We start from the raw sequence: 18,931 nt of genomic DNA, 5'->3' as shown, positions 1-18,931 counted from the left end.
CCTATCAATATCTACCAACTTTCATAGGTGGCAACATTTTTTTAATTGGTTCTGTTTTGTTTAAAAAATAAATTGCTGTTTTGACGAATGTATTTGCTTAAATTAAAAGTTGTGAAATAGTATTAAGGTGTGAAATGTGATTTTGATATCATATTTTTGATAATAAGACGTTTTGTGACACCCTTTCACTGCACAGTTAGATTTATTGATTCCACGATCTTTTTAAGATCGAATAAAACCTGATTCAAGGATGGGATTGATCATACTACTCTGCAAAATTCTTCACAGATCACACTTCATCTGTCTGTGGTGCGCGACGGTGAAATAAATAGATGTGTCGCTTGGTCGAGATATTTGCGTTTCCGCCTCAAAGATGTTCTGAACGGGGTTTAATTTGGGATGGACTTAAGTGTGGGTCCCACTGCTGAGTTGCCTCGAATTTCCTCAACCGTAGGCAATTCTGTGCCCTAACAAGAATACAACGGTTGAGCCCGAGTTTGAGCACTCGGTTAGGGATTGTTTGAATTTGACAAAGCTAGTATCCTCCCGGGGTAAAATCCCTGATTCAAAAGTACATGGTTTTTTGGTAAACCAAAAAATCAATCTGACGGTAAGCTTCACAGTCAGTCATATAAATATTATTTCAAAACCCTTGAGAGGACAATCAATTCCGAAAAGTTTGTGAATGATTCACTTGACTCTTACTAGTACTTGGCGATGAAGGTGTGAATTTTGTGTCTATCAGTTGAGTGCATTTTATGCACATCTGTTATAAATTTCAATTTTAAAATACTCATTTTATGATAACACAAGCTATACAATTAAAATAACACGGTGCCCTGGCAGAGGCCTCCTCACTGCAAGGTCGTTCTGCTGAAACCATAATTTCTTGAATTACCCATAAATTTGAAACAACTAAGTTGATGGTTAGTGAAATAATATTTGTATACCTCAAAGAAAATCAAAGATTGTTTTAAGAATTAATCTAGTTCAGCAATTTTTAACAGAATAATAACAATTCGAATAATAACCGACCTTTAGTAATTTTTTTTTATAAATAGTGTTGTGTCAAATGCTTACTTGCTTTTAACTCTGTAACTCTTATAAATTACTCCATACGGAACAGTTTGGAAACCTATAACCCGAGATGGAGGCCCTTAGAGTAAACAAAATTTTAGATTACTTAGAATAATGACGCTTAGAACGTGAATAGGCCCAAGCGAAATGAAGCAGTTTCAATGTGGTATTTTATGACCACATACGTTTCCCGCCGCGTCAGTGTCATTCTGTCAACTTCCGGGACAATCAGTGCGCGAAATTTGATTGAAAAATGACTAACTGCGCAGTGAAAGGGTGTTACAAAGTGTTTACTACATCATACATTAAACGTTTATGTTATACATATATATATGTATCATATTTTATACAATCGGCTGCGGTATTTCGTGAAGTTCATATATCACGAATATCACGCAAGTATCATTAATTTCAACAACTCCATTTAAGTCAGTTTGACCGCGTGCTCTAATGCGCCAGATTTAAGCTCTGGTTCCCGAGAGGGAGAGTAATTACGAACCCCACACCCCTGATTAAAGCTTTTTATCAGATTATATAAAAAACAGGTGTAAAGAAATAAATCATTCGATTTTTTCTGTTTTTTTTTTTTTTTTTTAAATAGTTTTTAATAAAAATTATTGACTTTTTTTGGAAATACTTGCTTTTTGAAATATTTTTAAACAACATTTTATTGATTCTTTTCTTTGGAAATAATATTATTTTTTAATGTTATTGTCATAATTAAAAATAAAAAAATAAGCAACATTTTATGAAAACTTTTATGGATAAATATTTTATATATTTTTAGTATAATTTCTTTAATTGTTCTTTCTTTGAAATATTTGTTTTTAAACTTTTAGCACACATTACGATTTTATTATATTTCTTTCGTTATACATGCACACAAGATTTTGCTATTTAATTAATATAATATAAAGAGTTATTTTGAATATTTATTGATATTTTATATTTAAATTCCTCGAATATATTATAGGTTCTACATACTAATCTCAATCAATATGGTCGTAAAATTATCTTTACTTATTTATGTGTTTTGTTCTAGATGCCAGACCTTATCACTTTGATGAAGAATGTCGCTAACGTAACTACCAAGGAAGCAAAGGCCGAAAAGCATTACTCAGGTGTTACACTGAACTCTGAGTGGTCCAGAGGTGGAAGACTTCTTTTCATTCTGGGATGTGCTGGCTTTGGAACTTTCATGAATATATTCTTTGTAGCTGCTTTTTTTGTGTCGGAGGCTCTGTGGAAACGAGGTATGATTATTAATTTTAGTAATAAATACGTAACGTCGAGCCGGCATGCACATAAATAAAAACCGGAACAGAAATGCTTCAGACTTGAGATAATGACGAGCATGAAACTCGGTGGAATTTCTTTTTTCTAACTATTCGAATTAATCTTCAGTGCATAGGAATGTTTGCGTGGAACAGATAGATAAACAGAAAACTATTATTCAAAAATTTGGTACAGATACTTAAGGGTTACAAGATATGCCAAAAAAAAAATTAACCTATAAAATTGTTAATGAAATCCGATTTAACAGTTTGTAGGCGGTTGGTTGCTTATATTTTTTGACCTGAGTGAATACAATGAGGTTTATGATAAAAGACTAAGTAATAAAGAATCATGGAATTACTGAGTCCTTTGTAGGATAAATAATATTGCAACTACAATATTTGCCCTGAGCTTCCCCGATGCCTAAAAAGAATTGCGACTTCCGTGTTGTAAGAAGCGAATAAGTGTTTTCGATGTGGAAGAGGCATGCTGCAATTCTAAGACGAGCACGAACGGGCTACAATCCATCGGATTAGTACCATCAGCTCGGAACATTCAAGTTCTGGGCATTGTAGGAAGTTGGCCTTGACCCTTCTGCTGTTCTGTATGGGTAATGATACCCTGTTTAAAAAAGAAGGCTGATCTTCTAGGTACCTTATTAGCCTCGATAATTGTAAGGCAAGTTCTGTTCTTTTTTACGATGAGAAGTCGAGTAAGCCGTTTGGTATTTCTCCATGATGCTGAAACGTGTGCCTGAAGTCAGCCTTATAAAGGGTAACAGAACAGAAGCTCGGAACCACCCAATAACAGGCGTAATGCAATAATCTCCATGCTTTCATTTTACATAATGGAAAGAGTATTTAATCGCTAACTCTTAGTATACCTAGTGGGTCAACAGCTAATCAACCGATCAATTAATTAAATGGTTGATCGGCTAGCGATCCTTTTGGTAAACCTAAAACAGAGTTGGGTGGCGAATATTGAAAGCGAGGTAGAAGGCTTCGCAGTAAGTCTGGATAGAGATCCATAGAGATGGTGCATGGTGCTTCTCATGGAAATTCTATTATTTGGGATTATTGCTACATAGATCGAAACAGTGAAATGGGCTTCCTTGCTTAGTGTCTTCAAGATAATATGACAAGGGTACCTTAAAAAAAAGCGCGTACATCTTCCTAGGAGACCAGCGACGCTCTTGTGATTCCTCAGGTGCTGTAGGAGAGTATGGGCGGCGGTGATCACTTAACATTAGGTTACGCATACGATCATTTATCCTTCTCTTACATAAAAAGTTTGACTTGTGTGAGAATAGGGTGATTTCCATCATGCTATGTCATGAAATAAATATCATAGAATGTGATGTAGTTTTATATTTAAAATTGGGCCCGCCGAGTTTCCTGCTCCAGTCCTTCTCAGCTGTTTCATTATCTTAAAAGTTGACCTTTTTGACTTTTATGTAATGATGCAGCACGCAATTTACATATAACATAATATAATGGTGTTTCGTAGCTATGCGTTCGTATAAGTTTATTTTGCAAGAGCGAACCTATATACCTTTTAATTTACATTTATTTATTTCCAATGTAGTGCCGTTTAACTTTAAGCCCTTCACTTTTTTCGCTTCAAAATTTGTACCGATAAAATTTGTGTCAGTGTATTCTTTTCCTTAGAGCAAGTACCTTATAATAAAATTTATTGAAAGCTTATATTGGACCTGAACAATTTATTGTTGGTGTATATTTACTCAAAAGTTTTAAAATATTATAGAATAAAGAAAAATTGTTTTCGCTCTTATAGAAATCCTAAATTAACAGCCGCTTGTTGACCTTTATGTAACTGTTAAAGTTAAAAATTTGAATTGATATCATAAAAAATGTGTCCTGACTATGCATTGGTATTAGATCATTTTGCAAGAGCGAAACTATATGTACCTGCTGAGAAACAGCGTAGTACTACTGCAACTACGAGGCGTAAAATTTGCAATGCTAAATATCCCATTGTGGACCTTTTTATAAGCTACATCTCCGTTTTACTTTAAGCCCTGCACTCTTTTCGCTCTTTAGTTTGTACAATGCAAGCTGTCAGTGTTTTCTCCTACCTTCGGCATCGTATCGTGCTATGTACTTTTTCCAGTGTGTTTTTGTTTTAGCGAGGTGTTTCGTCACAGTGTTGCAGTTTTGTTCTACTAATTGGACATAGTTCCTAAAACGTTCCATCAAACATCACATTTTAAAGGAATTTGTGTTTAAATATTTATAAATATTAGTGTATTCCATACGTGTGGGTTGAGCTGCTAAGTCATGATGTCATTTAAGGAGTGACATGAGGGCTGCCATTTTTTTGTCAGCCCGTTAATATGAATTACATGACCAGTTTTGTGTTCTCAAGTCAATTTCTACATGATTGTGGTTTGGAACGTTTTCTGGAATTTCGTCCAATTAATGATTTGTAAATGTCATGCTAAGCCTGAAATCTTTAGAGCGTACTCAGACATTACTTACGAAATATTTAATTGAGTTTGATAAAATGCGAACTTGCTTTTTGCATTGGGCTGTCTTAGCTCAGTATAATTTCATCTTTTAAATTACTATTAAAATGAAATTAAATATAATGAATGCTAAGCATACAGTCAGCTATGTTTCACGTAAGGATAGTCTGAGCAAAGTCTAAATACGCTGTATAGATCTCACCCTTAGTGTTTTAAGATCTACATATTTGATCATATTTCTTTTCATTTTTATCTGCTTTGCGAGTTAAAATAGCAGCAGTTGGTGCTGAGAAATTTACTCATTATTTTTATATATGTATTTCTGAATGATTTTATTGTATATACGTAGTAATAAATTTTATTGTATATACTTAATAATAACCTTTATTGATTTATGGTGTATGTGGATGATGCAGCTACTGTACTCAATAACTTTTGTATTAATTTACATTGACTTTTTTGACTTACTCATGTAAGACATTGACTATTTGACGTTTGAGTGTGTTTGTTGCATTATTTTACATATTATATTGTAATTGAAATGATCTGTAAATCTTGATATAAAAGAGTGGCAATGAGTTTCTTGCTACTTCTTCTCATTAGCTCAACCCTTTACGAAGTAGTAGTAAATTCAATAAGATTTTTTTTTGACATTCATAATGAAATGACACTCATTTCCGTGACCTACTTGAATAAACTGATTTTGATTTGATTTGAATAAAAAATGATAAGGATTAATGGCGTATTTGTGTAAATAGCTTTAAAATAATCGCTTTATAATTGCCAATTCCTTTAAGCACGGGGTAAGCGCTTTTTTTGAAGGTCGTATGTCGTATCGTCCGGAAACACCGCACAAGGAAGTTCATTCCACAGCTTTGTAGTACGTGGAAGAAAGCTCCTTGAAAACCGCACTGTGGAGGACCTCCACACATCCAGATGCAGTGATAGCACAGATGGGATTAGGGATAGGGATTGATACTTACGTATTAAGTGATAGTATTAGCGTTACGAGTTTAATCAAAGCCCTTCAATTTATTTGGTTAATTTTTATTCAATGCATTTTATTGCCTGGCTATTTTTTTCATTCTATCCGTAAAGCGAGTGATCATTGCATCTATCTTGAAAATAGCAATGGACAAATTATATTATGAATATTCTGCTATTATGCTATTAAATTTAATTTGCAATAAAAACAATTAAAATTGAAGGTCTTATAGTTGCATTGCATTATACATATATTAGTACCAAAATTTGCCTTGCAATTATGCTATTAATAAGCGCGATGTAAAGTTATTCCAAATTTCAAACGTTTTCGGCATTACAAATAAACATGGCATGCGTTTATATGGGAATATATCAAGAATGTACAAAATGTTGAATATATCGTTAATAACACTGTAAATACAGTAATAATTCTGCAGTTTTCCGAATGTCAAGAGCCTTGCAAATGAACGCGAAACGTTATACGTCTGAACAAACCAATCATAAGCAAAATGTGTATTTGGTGTGGTGTAAACATTTTGCATATTTTTTCTTTATTATCAGGTATTACTTTATGACAGGGAGAAGTTATCTTGATCTAGTAACTTTTCATAGCGCTTATTAATGAGACATAAACTGTCTAAATTTTGTTGTTTTCTCACTAAAGTTATGTTCTAGGTGGTTAATTTTAAGGCTTGCTTAATATGATTGCAATAAATATTGTATTTTTTTTATATTACACACTACAATTCTTTTGTTACAAAAATTACTTGATTAATTAATCAGGACATTGTTGTTTCAGAAAATATATTTTTAGCCTTCGTGGGATTATCTGAATTGATAGTACCAGCAGTCGTCCTGCCGATAGTAAGCCTCGTGTTGGTATCCGGTGAATGGGACAACATATATGTCTGTAAGGCTATACAGACACTCTGCGTGTGGTCAACGTACAGCTCATATGTGCTTTTTATGGTAAGTTTGTATTGTTTATACAGGGTGTCCCAAAACTCAACGATAACCTGGTACCGGGCGAGAGGCCAAGGTATACCAGTTATGAAAAAAATAAGAAAAAAAATCTATGTCACTTAGTCAAGCGATGACAGACATTTTTCGAAAATGTTAAAAATTTGACACCGTACTGTGATCGCAATTTTCACAATTTTACAGTGATTTTTTTAATAATGTTATCTCAAATAACAGTGCTATTAATGGTAACCACAAATGAAAGTAATAGTCATTGTTAACTAAGTAAAATAAATTAAATTTTGACGAGTTATTGTTTATAAAATTTATGTCAGTCAACTTTGACACTCTACGTTGGAAAAAAAATGTACTACACTACCTATGGCAAGTTTTTTTAAAAGATGGCCCATTTAGTCTAGATTCCAAAATAGTACAATACTTGCCACTTTTCTTGCCAATAAAATTGCTATTTCGTATTTTTTGTGAAAGGAACTCATGGAAAATTTAATCAAAATAAAACGGTAAATTATCGTAACACTTTATTAGAAAAATTAAAGCAGATGCTCAAATTGTTTCCCTCCAGCACGAATACAAGCTCTGCATCGCCTCAGAAATGACCTGTTCACCAGTCTTGCAAATCTCCTCGCATTGATTTCTTCTGATGCTGCATCAATTTTTTGGCGCAATTCTGTTACATTTTGAATTGGGTTTGAGTAGACCTTTTCTTTTATGCATCCCCAGTAAAAAAAATCTACTGGATTCAGGTCTGGGGACCGAGGGGGCCATGAAATTGGTCCAAGGCGTCCGATCCATTTACCGGGATATAATTCGTTTAAATATTCTCTTACAGGCCGGGCATAATGTGCTGGGCAGCCATCTTGTTGATACCACATTTCTCTGTAGATGTTGAGTGGTACATCTTCTAGCAATGTCGGCAAATCATTTTGAAGAAAATGCAAGTAGGTGGCGCCATCCAAATTTTCAGTGAATTCAAATGGTCCAATTATTTGACCATTTAATATTCCTGTCCACATGTTGACTTTAAATTGGTATTGGGATCGATCCTCACGCATCAAATGCGGGTTTTCCGTATGCCAACTATGAAGGTTATGTAAGTTTAAATAACCATATCTTTTAAATGTCGATTCGTCAGTCCACAAAACTTTATTTAGAAAATCCGGAATTTTCGCTAACATGGTTCTGCAGAAATCAACTCTGGGTGCGTGATCACGTGGTAACAAGCTCTGCACACGTTGTACATGGAAAGGATGAAAATCGTATCGTTTTAAAATTCGATGTGCGGTACTCTTCGCCACACTTGTTGCAATTTCAATCGCACGTACTGAGGTACTGGGGTCATTTTCAACTTCATTCAAAACTTCAGCGTCGTAGTTTCCTTGAGGTGTCCCACCAGATGTACGAGCACTGGGTAATCGTCCTTCCGAGTATGATGCGTGCACATTTTGGAAGACACGATAATCTGGGTGCCGCTCCACATTCGGGTACCTCTCCCGATACAGTCGAGCTGCCGCAGAGGCATTACAATGGCACTCACCGTAGATAAGATGCATATTCTTGCGGTGTGTACAAATGCGGCATATTGTTCACACACAGTTTGCACAGCACAAAGTCCAAAAAACAAAGCCAGAGTCGTCAAGTACGGATAGAGTATCAAGTCCAGGGTAACACAAGCCAAAGTCGATAGTACGAAAGTAACACGATTACGAGAGATGCGCAGTAAACGAAGAAACGATGCGTACTAAATGTTATTGTTTAAATTTTATTATGAACGACTGATGAGTCGTTGTGAGTGACACGGATAGTGACGTCTCGTTTTGACAAATACCATAACTACTATCCATTTCTTTTTATCACTTTTGTTCATTACAAACAATGGAGACTTCGAACTTTTCAAACAAAAGAATATCAGGTATTTTTTTTACGCATAGCATACGAAAAAGCAGTTTTATTGGCAAGAAAAGTGGCAAGTGTTGTACTATTTTGAAATCTAAACTAAATGGGCCATCTTTTAAAAAAACTTGCCATAGGTAGTGTAGTACATTTTTTTTCCAACGTAGAGTGTCAAAGTTGACTGACATAAATTTTATAAACCATAACTCGTCAAAATTTAATTTATTTTACTTAGTTAACAATGAATATTACTTTCATTTGTGGTTACCATTAATAGCACTGTTATTTGAGATAATATTTTTAAAAAAACCTCTGTAAAATTGTGAAAATTGCGATCACAGTACCTAAAAATGCGTCAAAGGGTGTCAAATTTTTAACATTTTCGAAAAATGTCTATCATCGCTTGACTAAGTGACATAGATTTTTTTTCTTATTTATATTCTTTATTATTATTATATTCTTATTATTCATAACTGGTATACCTTGGCCTCTCGCCCGGTACCAGGTTATCGTTGAGTTTTGGGACACCCTGTATACCTTCTCCTGTATACCTTCTAAATATTTATTCATTGAACAATTTTCTGATAGTCATTTTGCAGCATTACTGGTGAGACACTAATGATACTTGAGAACGTAATATTTGGAAAATAAGTAAATAATAAATTTTAGTACATTATATGCTTATCACGGTGCGCGTAGGTTGGCACGGAGAAGAGACGAGCAGGACGTTCAGTGATGGTATAAAATTGATACGCCCTGCCCATTACAATGCAGTGCTGCTCATGATTGCTTGCGCTTAGCTAACGAAATAGTCACCAGCGCGGTGATGGATATCCATACATAGTTTGTTTATAGGCAAGGAAGAGTTCACCTTCTATCTACCGTTGTGAGGGAGACCTACTCTCAATTTGAAATTTCAATGACACTTGAAAGATAAAGCATTAAAAATAAAAAAAAAGATGTTTATTTATTTTAAAATGAAAAAAAAGTTATTAATATAATTGATAAAAATATTAGTGATGGAATCCATACTAAAATAATCGTAAAGTTAGTTAGTGAGAGTTATATTAGTGATAGCGATTTTCAAATTTTTTTGTGATATCGCATGTTTTTGAATTATTTTAATCATCAAGTGAAGCTAGATTGGATGGCCTTAATCTGAAAACTTTCAATTATAAAGTTTAAAAAATAAAATCGCCTTTTGATGCCATACTGTATAACAGAGCTTCATCAAATTAATGCACGTGTGTTTCTTTAAACGCTGTCCAAAAATATTAGAGTGTTGTCTGAAACAATAATGCATAAAAAGTTAAAATGATGGCTACTAGATAAATGCTTCTATAGTTTAAAAGAACTCTTCACCCAAAAATACTAATATTTAACAGTTATTATCTGAGAGTGGTACCTACAAACTAATGTTTATTTTATATTAAACAAGCTGACCCGACAGACGTTGTTCTGTAGATAATAAAAAAAATACTATTTTATAGGAATTTGTCAATAATATTTCAAAACATCAAGATTTATTTCGTAAAAAATGCTCCCTGTTGTTATAATGAAATTGTTTCACAGCAGAACTGTCAAACCGTGCGTCAATTAATACTCTCACAGAAAATATGTCCATACAAAACAAATATTGAAAATAAAAATAATTATGGGTCCCAAATCTAAATAAAAATTACCCTATCTCTCAAGTTGGACCTAACTGCACTCCATGAAGTTATCTCCATTTAAATCCGTTCAATAGTTTAGGAGTCAGGATCAAATATTGGTATGCTGATTTATTGGCGAATTGTGCTGTGCATCTACCAATTGTTAAGAACTATGTTACCACGATTCATACAAATATATATATTTCATTTCATTTCAAAAGAAATTGCCCAATTTGTATGGATACTGGACCAAGTGATACCCAAAATTGAATTATAGTGCCTAATGTTCCTTAAACTAATTCTATCTGTAACCAAAATCGATTTATAATCTATAGGAGAATTGAGAAAATAAATCTAATACATAGGTTTTACATTGACGTCATATCGTAGCCATCAGCTTTAATAGAATAAATAGTAGTTAAAAAAACTAAAAATACGTTTCTTATAGAATTTTTAGTTTGATTTATTTATAAAAGCGGGTTTTTTAGTTTTTTTTTAAACTTGCACTTAATTTGCATTGTTGAATTAAAAATTCTCATTGGTATTTGAAAATTTCCTAATATTAATTAAATATTAACAAAAATCTTGGGAAAATGGAATAATTACATTAAATTAATGTTGTGTCATCAATCCTCTATAAATATACGAAGAATGAACGAAATCGGGCCGTTTAAAGTTAGTCATAATCGCGCCCAAATGAGTCGGTTACAAACAAATATACATACAGGTGAAGCTAATAAAAAACGTGTAAAAAAGACGTTATATTGTAAACACTGGTTTATATTATTTTACCTACACCCATGCTTTAAATCCTCTATTAAAGATTCTAAAACAGCTTATTGCCAACATTAAAACACCTAACGTCCTAAAAAACATTACATCATCCAAACGATTCTTGTAATGAAATTCAGTACAACATTATATCATCCGTATTCATAATAACACTCCTTTGGATGATATTATGGTTACTATGGACCATATTATTATTGTATTTTAAAATCTCTAAAAAAATTATTCAAAATTAAAATAAAAGTATTCCCTGGGTAGCATTTGGTCCAGATCGGTCAATCACTTTTCATTTCAAAAATATTATTATAACACTTACGAATAAGTCCTTTGGCTAAAAATTAAATACGTTATTTTATTATGTAACTAGAACGTGAATAGAGTACGAAATATCTATCTTAAATATCGTTAGTTCCTCACCAACCATATTATTTATTACACCAGTATATTAATTCATAACTTTAAAATATTTCAAAGCTCTAGCAATGAAGATCATTATAAATGATCATTTTCTTAATGATTTTTATTATATTAATTTATAAGCTTACTGACATTACAGTAATAAATGTTTGTTCAATTTAAAAAATAATAATTTTTTCTTTGTAACAATATGACAACATAAAGACTATATTACATATTTTTAACACAGTTGTACACATGCATATCATAATAATATATTTATTATTTCAGTTCGCGAGTCTGGAAAACTTTATGAAAGTTTTTTTCCCAAAATCATCTTACGATGCCTTCTGTCAACGCAAAATAGTCATTCCTATAACCTTGGGAGTAATCGTCGGAAGTTTAGTATTAGCAGTACTTGGTACTGTATATGAACTGGATTATGATTATTGTGAACACTCGTATTCAGGAAACGTTAACTTTAGAATTACAACAATTGTGTTATTAATTCAAATACCAACGTTTGTCAGTATAATATTGTTATCCTTCACGATATGGCGGCTCCGGCAATATGCGGATAGAAATGCCAGATACAGGCGTACCCCAATGTACCGTCAAATGAACTCAACTGTAGTAATGAACATAGGTTGCAGCATTATATATGCAATATCGTGGTTGCCATACATGGTTGTTCTCTATTTCTATTCCCCACCCAGCCATTTTGAGTCCAAATATTACAACAGCGTTTGGTTTTCGATCTGCCGTCCTATCGTTTTCGGCTCTCTTTACGGGTTACTACGAAAGGACTTTAGGATCTCATTTGGTCACCTTTGTAAATACTGTTGCCTTAAGGAAGAGCTACCTAACCGTGATTATATACGACGCCGACGAGTGCAGAGACGCATTCGCCGAAACATGAGACAGGCAGCCGTAATCAGGCTTGAGATGACGCACCGAACAAATATTTTTCCACGTCCCGAGTCTGTCTAAACGTCCAGTTGCATCTGAAATTATTTCAAAGAAGTATAGCTTAGATCATTTATACGTCTAGATACGTCTACTGTGACAGCTGTGAATACGTGTGACGTAGCTTTCACGCACACAAAAGTAATAATCCTGGTCTGTTTTCATCGGTTAGACAACCGAGTTACCTAGAGGCTCTATCTCGACGAATAGATTATCTAAGTAGAAAAGTTGTAAACGTACTTTGAATGTTAATAAGTGTTTCACAATATTATTTATGTCTATTTACTTGCCTCTGACCTTGCTAAAGTAGTAGCCCTCCGTTGAGAATTAATTAAAATTTCATATGTCTTTTATTGTGTTTCTGACGACGCGTGCAATTAGATGTTGATCAGTTGTGTCAGACGCGTGCAATTAGATCAACAAAAAATGTGTAGGTGATAGTTTTGGAAATAAAGGAGACTGAGGCTTTTGTGGTGACTAAAGACTAAAGAGAGTTTTATTTACATTATAAAATATGTTTGACATTGCTAACTATTCAATAAAATAATTTGAATTTATTACAAATTATATTTGCTACAAAACTAGTTTAAGATTGATTTAAGGTTATTTCAGCTATAGTACATTCTTTATTAATTTTAAAATCTTTGTTTTAATTTATGATTAATTAATTATATTAATTAAATTTATCAGTATATTTGTTCAACTCGCCGCCGCGGCCCTGACGCGTTAACTCGGAACTCTTACTCAAAAGGCTTGAAAGTGAGCATGGAAGTTTTACATCAAAAATGTCTCAGCTTGGTTCCAGCTTCTGCAATCTCAGACCATTTGCTATTACCCCCATCATATCCAAAACCATGAAAAGCATAATTAAATGTCAACTCTTCCTCACACTCACTTGAATCCGAAGCTTGTGATCGGTGGAATTCCCCAGGGTTATGCTGCTCCTCTAAAGTAAACTTACTTACTTCCTCGTAAACCGAAACTTTGGGATGAGTTTCCTTGTGCCAGATTTTGGCGAGACAGCACTTTCTGAGGATGCCTCGTGTAGAGGCGAAAAACGTGTCGAATTGTTGTGAAAACAAATATTAGCGAAATTAACACTAAAGTAAACTTAAATCATTTGAATATTTGCAATTATAATATTAGTTATGATTTTTCTTGCGGAATATTTTTATACGAATGTGTTTCAATGTAGAATGTATTAACTAAGTTGGTAAACATATTCATATTTCCTTAAATATAAGTATAGTTAAAGATATATGAATATATATTGATTGAATGTATATAGTTTTGGAAATAAGAGAGACCGAGTGACTTATGTGGTGCGACAAAAGAGGAAATTATTTACATTATAAAAAAAAGTATACTGTACATTCCTAACAATCCAATTACATTATTTAAATTAGTTACCTATTTATTATAAATTATATTTTACTATTTAGAATACTACTTTATGCTGTTAAGATTGTTTTAACTATATTATATTTAATGTTTTATTTTAAATTTTTCCAAATAATTCAACTCGCATTGAAACAAATATTAAAAGATAATATATTTTATAATAATTAATTTTTAAACACAGATTTAATTATTTCTGTTCAAATTTCCCTGTGATTTAAGTGGATGTAAAAATTATAGGGAAGTCACTATGTTTGGATCGAATGTATATATGTATTATGAAGAGACTTTGGTAGTTAAGGTGTTGATTGATTTGGAGAGGCATACATCGTTCGAAGATGATACATGAAGAGAAAATTAAACACAATACAAAGAATATATGGTACACTCCTAACTCTCCATAATATTTAATTTTTACCTATTTATTAAAAAAAAAATATTCTGACCATATTATTTTAAGGTCTAGAGGCTATTACAACTATATTCCGTTATTAAGTTCTCAAATAAATAATAAAGTTCTCAAATAATAATATCTGATAATAAAAAAAATTAAAAGTTTTCTGATCGTTGATAAAATAAAAAGATATTTAACAAATTCTATCGATAACATAGATCTAACTGATGCTGCAATGCTTAAAATATATTATTTTTAATTGTTGTGTGTGTTCTAGAAATTAGAATATAATATAATCACTTTCTAACGTATATATGTCTCTCATATTGATGTTGTATATCTATGTTTATCAATATATTCCTGTCATATATTTAGAGGTATCTTATAACCCATAGATGCCTACTTAATGGTCGAACGTCTGTAGACAAGTATTTGATAAACACCCACAGTAGCATTTAGCGACTGTTAAGGATGTGAAGTGGTCGTCGTTACCTGACTAAGGAGCGCGCACGCGTAATTCAGTTCGTTGACTGGATAATTTGCATTACCAATGTAAAGGCATTATTAAGGAGTCAGGGTTATAAGTTCAATACTATAAGTATTTTAATGTATTTTCTCAGAAATTAAGTATGAATAATTAAATATCTGCATTTAAATATTGTTGTTGTATCAATGTTGTTTAAATGTTAGAAATAATAAATTAAATTCTTCATGTGTTTTTCCTAAATATACCATAAAGGTACATACTCTTTCGAAGGCACCGATGTAAACTGGTTGGCGACAATGATATGTGTCACGCTGCCAATGGGCGCTGCGTATGCGACGATGACACACTTGCTACCAAACCAGTAGATAGATTTGAACAGTCTTCATTTTCTCATCACTTCTTAAATATTTTTGTAATAAGTAAAAAAGGTCCTTATTTCGTTCTTTAAGAATATAAAATATATTTATATATTTATAAATGTAGATAAATTCAAAAAAATATAGGGAAGCCCCAGGCTCATTATTAAATGGACTATTTATATACTGAGACACAGAGAAAATTATTTACAATAGAAAAAATATATTGTACATTTCTAGCTAACATAATTTTATTTTTATAAAATTCCCAAATAATAAAATTTACTGATATCTTCGAGGTATGTGCAAAAACTGGTACATATATTAATATATTATAATTTATATATCAATTCATACTCATTTTTTCAATTCAAATAGACTATCAAAAAGTGTGTTCTGATCATCGATAAAATAAAAAGCTAAAGTAAGAGAAATTTACAAATTCCATCGTGGGGAAGTTTTTGAGGTCGCGAAGTAGGTAGATACGTGATTAGTGCGGGTATCGCTAAATTTGGTAACTAATTGAACAACTTATGAATACCGGGTTTTGTTATAATTAGGTCGTTGAACTGTGTTCGACCAAAATAAGTCAATCGGGAAGAAATTGTGAACATGGAGAAAATAGTAATGATAAATTATAGAGTAAATCAAGCAATTAATTATTGAAAGATCCGAAAATGAATTTGGATGATGGATTATTAATTCCATTCAACTCGCAAAGTTAAAAACTTCCCCTCGTAGGTCTACTATTACAGTAATACTTAAACTATTATTGATTGGTGTGTGTATTCTACATATTATAATAATATTAAATATTTACATCTCAATGTTTTATTGCCGTTCAAGTAGAAGTTGTATAATAATATTGTTGTGGTAAGAAATCGATATTATAACCCAATAGATAGATGCTTAATTAAAGGTCGAATGCTTTCATATGAAAGACTAGTATCTGATATACATCCACAGTAACCATTAGCGACTGTTTTGGAATTGTTGTGGTCGTTACCTGACTAATGAGCGCGACTGTGAATTTCAGTTGGTTAACTGAATAATTTGCATTACAATTTGAAAGGAGTAGGAGTCTAAAGGATTATAATTTCGATAATATAAGTATTTTAATGTATTTTTTCTCAGTAGATAATTATGTATAATCAAATATAAGCATTTAATTATTGCATTTAATGTTATTAGAACCTAGAGAATTGATGTATTGTAGTGAGAAATAATATATAAAATTCTTCATATGTGTCTTTTATTTACTTTATCCTTTTTTTTTATGGAATAGGACGACAAACGAGCGTACGGGTCACCTGGTATTAAGTGATCACCGCTGCCCACAATCTCTTGCAACACTAGAGGAATCACAGGAGCGTTGCCGGCCTTTAAGGAAGGAGTACGCCTTTTTATTGAAGGTACCCATGTCGTATCGTCCCGGATATACCGCACAAGGAAGCTCATTCCACAGCTTGGTTGTACGTAGAAGAAAGATTTTTTTACTCTGCAACGCAGCAAACTGCATTGACAAGATGTCAGGATCCTAACACCGCTGTTAAGTGGGATATAATTCTGGCATTGTAGACATTCATTTCCCTTTCTAGAATGGAGGCGGAAGCTTCCTTGATGGTTACATACATATTATTTGTATTAAAAGATGACTAGAAGTCGGCAGATTGAGATGAGTTGCGGTATTTATTGCATTCTATTCTTCTCCTCGATGCAAAATGATAATACAACCAACGGCCTCATGTCAAACTCCACTCTGAAGGACCAAGCCTATCACTACTGCTATTCGGTGGTGCGGCTTACATGCCGAACTAAAATCTCTTTTATACATCAGGTGTAGCCCCACAAGTATGGAAGGCAGATTTAGTGCACCAGATTCCTAAGGAATATATGATATGATGAACGCTGGGATCCATTTAACTACCGCAAAATGCTACTACCTTCATTTTCTCCAAAGTAATGGAGTCGATTGTCAACTGCCAGCACTTGGGATACCTAGAGAAGCAACAGCTGATCAACGATTGCCAGTACGGTTTGCGTCGAGATAGCTCATTTTCTTGCATATCTCACACACAAATGGGTGCAAACAGAATGTTCGAGTTAACGATAAGTTTTGATATAGCAAACGTTAGCGATAAGTTTTTATATAGCAAAATCCTTTGATAGAGTTTGGCATAAAGCGCTGCTGTAACTACCAGCCTTTTGGCTGATCGGAGCATCAAAGTTTGTTATCGACAGTCCATGCTCCACCCATAAATGCCGCAGCCTTGCATTGCTATATACATAGTTTCTTCTACATATAAATGATCTCCTGCAAATCAGTGGCGTGTATTGATATGCATACGACAGTGTGAGCTCCTTCTACCGGCCGTGCCAATACCTCTCGGGTTAGCGGTAACGAGAACCGGAACAATCTTGTGTTTAAACCATGGCTTTGCAAAGTCTCGAAATTTAGTCCAATTCAGCCTGTATCGGTATACTCGGCTTCAATATATCGAACGACTTTCAGTTCCACGGTCACTTGAAAGAGAAGGCCAGATTGGCGTTTAGAAAGCTTGGTACTTTCAATAAGGTGCGATAGTACTTCACTTCAAGCCACAAAGGCGCAAATTCTTCTTGATATAGGGTACTGTTCTTACATTAGACAGGTGCTCCCCACTACCAGATTCTTCCATTTGACCACACACAACGAAGAGCGAAATTTAATTTTGAATCTTAGACGATCAAGACGTTTCCGTTCGGCTTGATTCTCTGACGATGCGTAGAGATGTGAGTTTTCTCTGCATGTTCTATCGCACATACCACGAGGAGTTGTTAGGGTTGATAACAGCAGCTCAATTACACCCCCGGACATTCCCTGAAAATGCAAATTCCACGAGCTGTGAGTGCCTCAGGATAGTTGTAAGTATATGTACGTTAAGATCCTGCTAAAAGATATCTGCTGCTCGCTAAAATATGTGTTTTCAACTCTTTGCGCTTGTGCGTTGAGTTATGCGTATAGCTTACCAGTAGCTTTTTAACTCGCGATTCAAGTTAGTTGGCTGACAGCTTCTTCTGCTGTCAAGTATTGTAATGTGCAAACATTATTATGTGTTTAAAGGTTTAAAGCCCGTTGTGAATTTGCTGGGCTTCTGAAAAGCCGAAGAGCTGCCCATCCGAGTTGAATTCGACGAGTGACCTCTTTTGCGACATTAGACCTGCCCAACTGGATTATTTGTCCGAGGTAGACGTACTCGTCAACAATTTTAAGAGTACAGTTCCCAATTGTTATGGGAGTAGGTGCGACATGGATATTCATTTTGAGACTACTCCATGAGCTGTATTGAGGCCATTTAGCGTATGGCTTAAGTCCTCTATGATCTCTGCCATGATTACGATATCGTCTGCAAATCTTAGGTGAGTAATGTATTTACCGTTGATATTGATTCCCAGTCCGTTTCAGTCCAAAAACTTAAAGACATCTTCCAACGTAGCGGTGAACAGCCTTGGCGATATGACATCGCCTTGTCTGACTCCCCGCTGCAGTCGGAAAGGCTTCGAGATCTGACCCTGGAGAGGGACTGACATGGTGGCGTTTCCATACAAACACTTCATCAATACATTACATTTAAGTAAAACTGTGTGCCTGTGTCCAAAGTAAGTGCAAATCAAACCTGGCGGTGGATTGTCGTTGACAAGGCACTGTGGATGCCCTCTGCTCCAGCTAGGGGATACAAGAACTTGTATGAATGAAATAAATGAAACAGGATGACGATACTTATTAAGGAAAAAAAAGTTCATATGACATATTATGTTACT

General features: G+C 33.8%; 1 protein-coding gene across 1 annotated transcript; it reads left to right on the top strand.

The window, feature by feature from the left end:
• Positions 1–1,147: 1,147 nt before the first annotated feature.
• LOC126978955 (uncharacterized) lies at positions 1,148–18,697 on the top strand. The gene is made up of 5 exons (XM_050828085.1): positions 1,148–1,162; positions 2,120–2,330; positions 6,621–6,790; positions 11,821–12,003; positions 18,566–18,697. Exons 1-5 carry the CDS (start codon positions 1,148–1,150, stop codon positions 18,695–18,697), a joined length of 711 nt encoding a protein of 236 aa, XP_050684042.1.
• Positions 18,698–18,931: the final 234 nt, after the last annotated feature.

The sequence above is a fragment of the Leptidea sinapis genome, chromosome Z (assembly GCF_905404315.1).
Source record: "Leptidea sinapis chromosome Z, ilLepSina1.1, whole genome shotgun sequence".
Classification (NCBI taxonomy): domain Eukaryota; kingdom Metazoa; phylum Arthropoda; class Insecta; order Lepidoptera; family Pieridae; genus Leptidea; species Leptidea sinapis.
Note: the sequence above shows the minus strand (reverse complement) of the source record. Positions and strands in the feature narration are given on the sequence as shown.

What these genes read in the sequence shown, in the direction of transcription:
- LOC126978955 (XM_050828085.1), top strand. An exon ending in GGAGGCTCTGTGGAAACGAG is followed by an intron (nt 2,331 to 6,620) that starts GTATGATTATTA and finishes TTGTTGTTTCAG; the next exon opens with AAAATATATTTTTAGCCTTC. An exon ending in GCTCATATGTGCTTTTTATG is followed by an intron (nt 6,791 to 11,820) that starts GTAAGTTTGTAT and finishes TTATTATTTCAG; the next exon opens with TTCGCGAGTCTGGAAAACTT.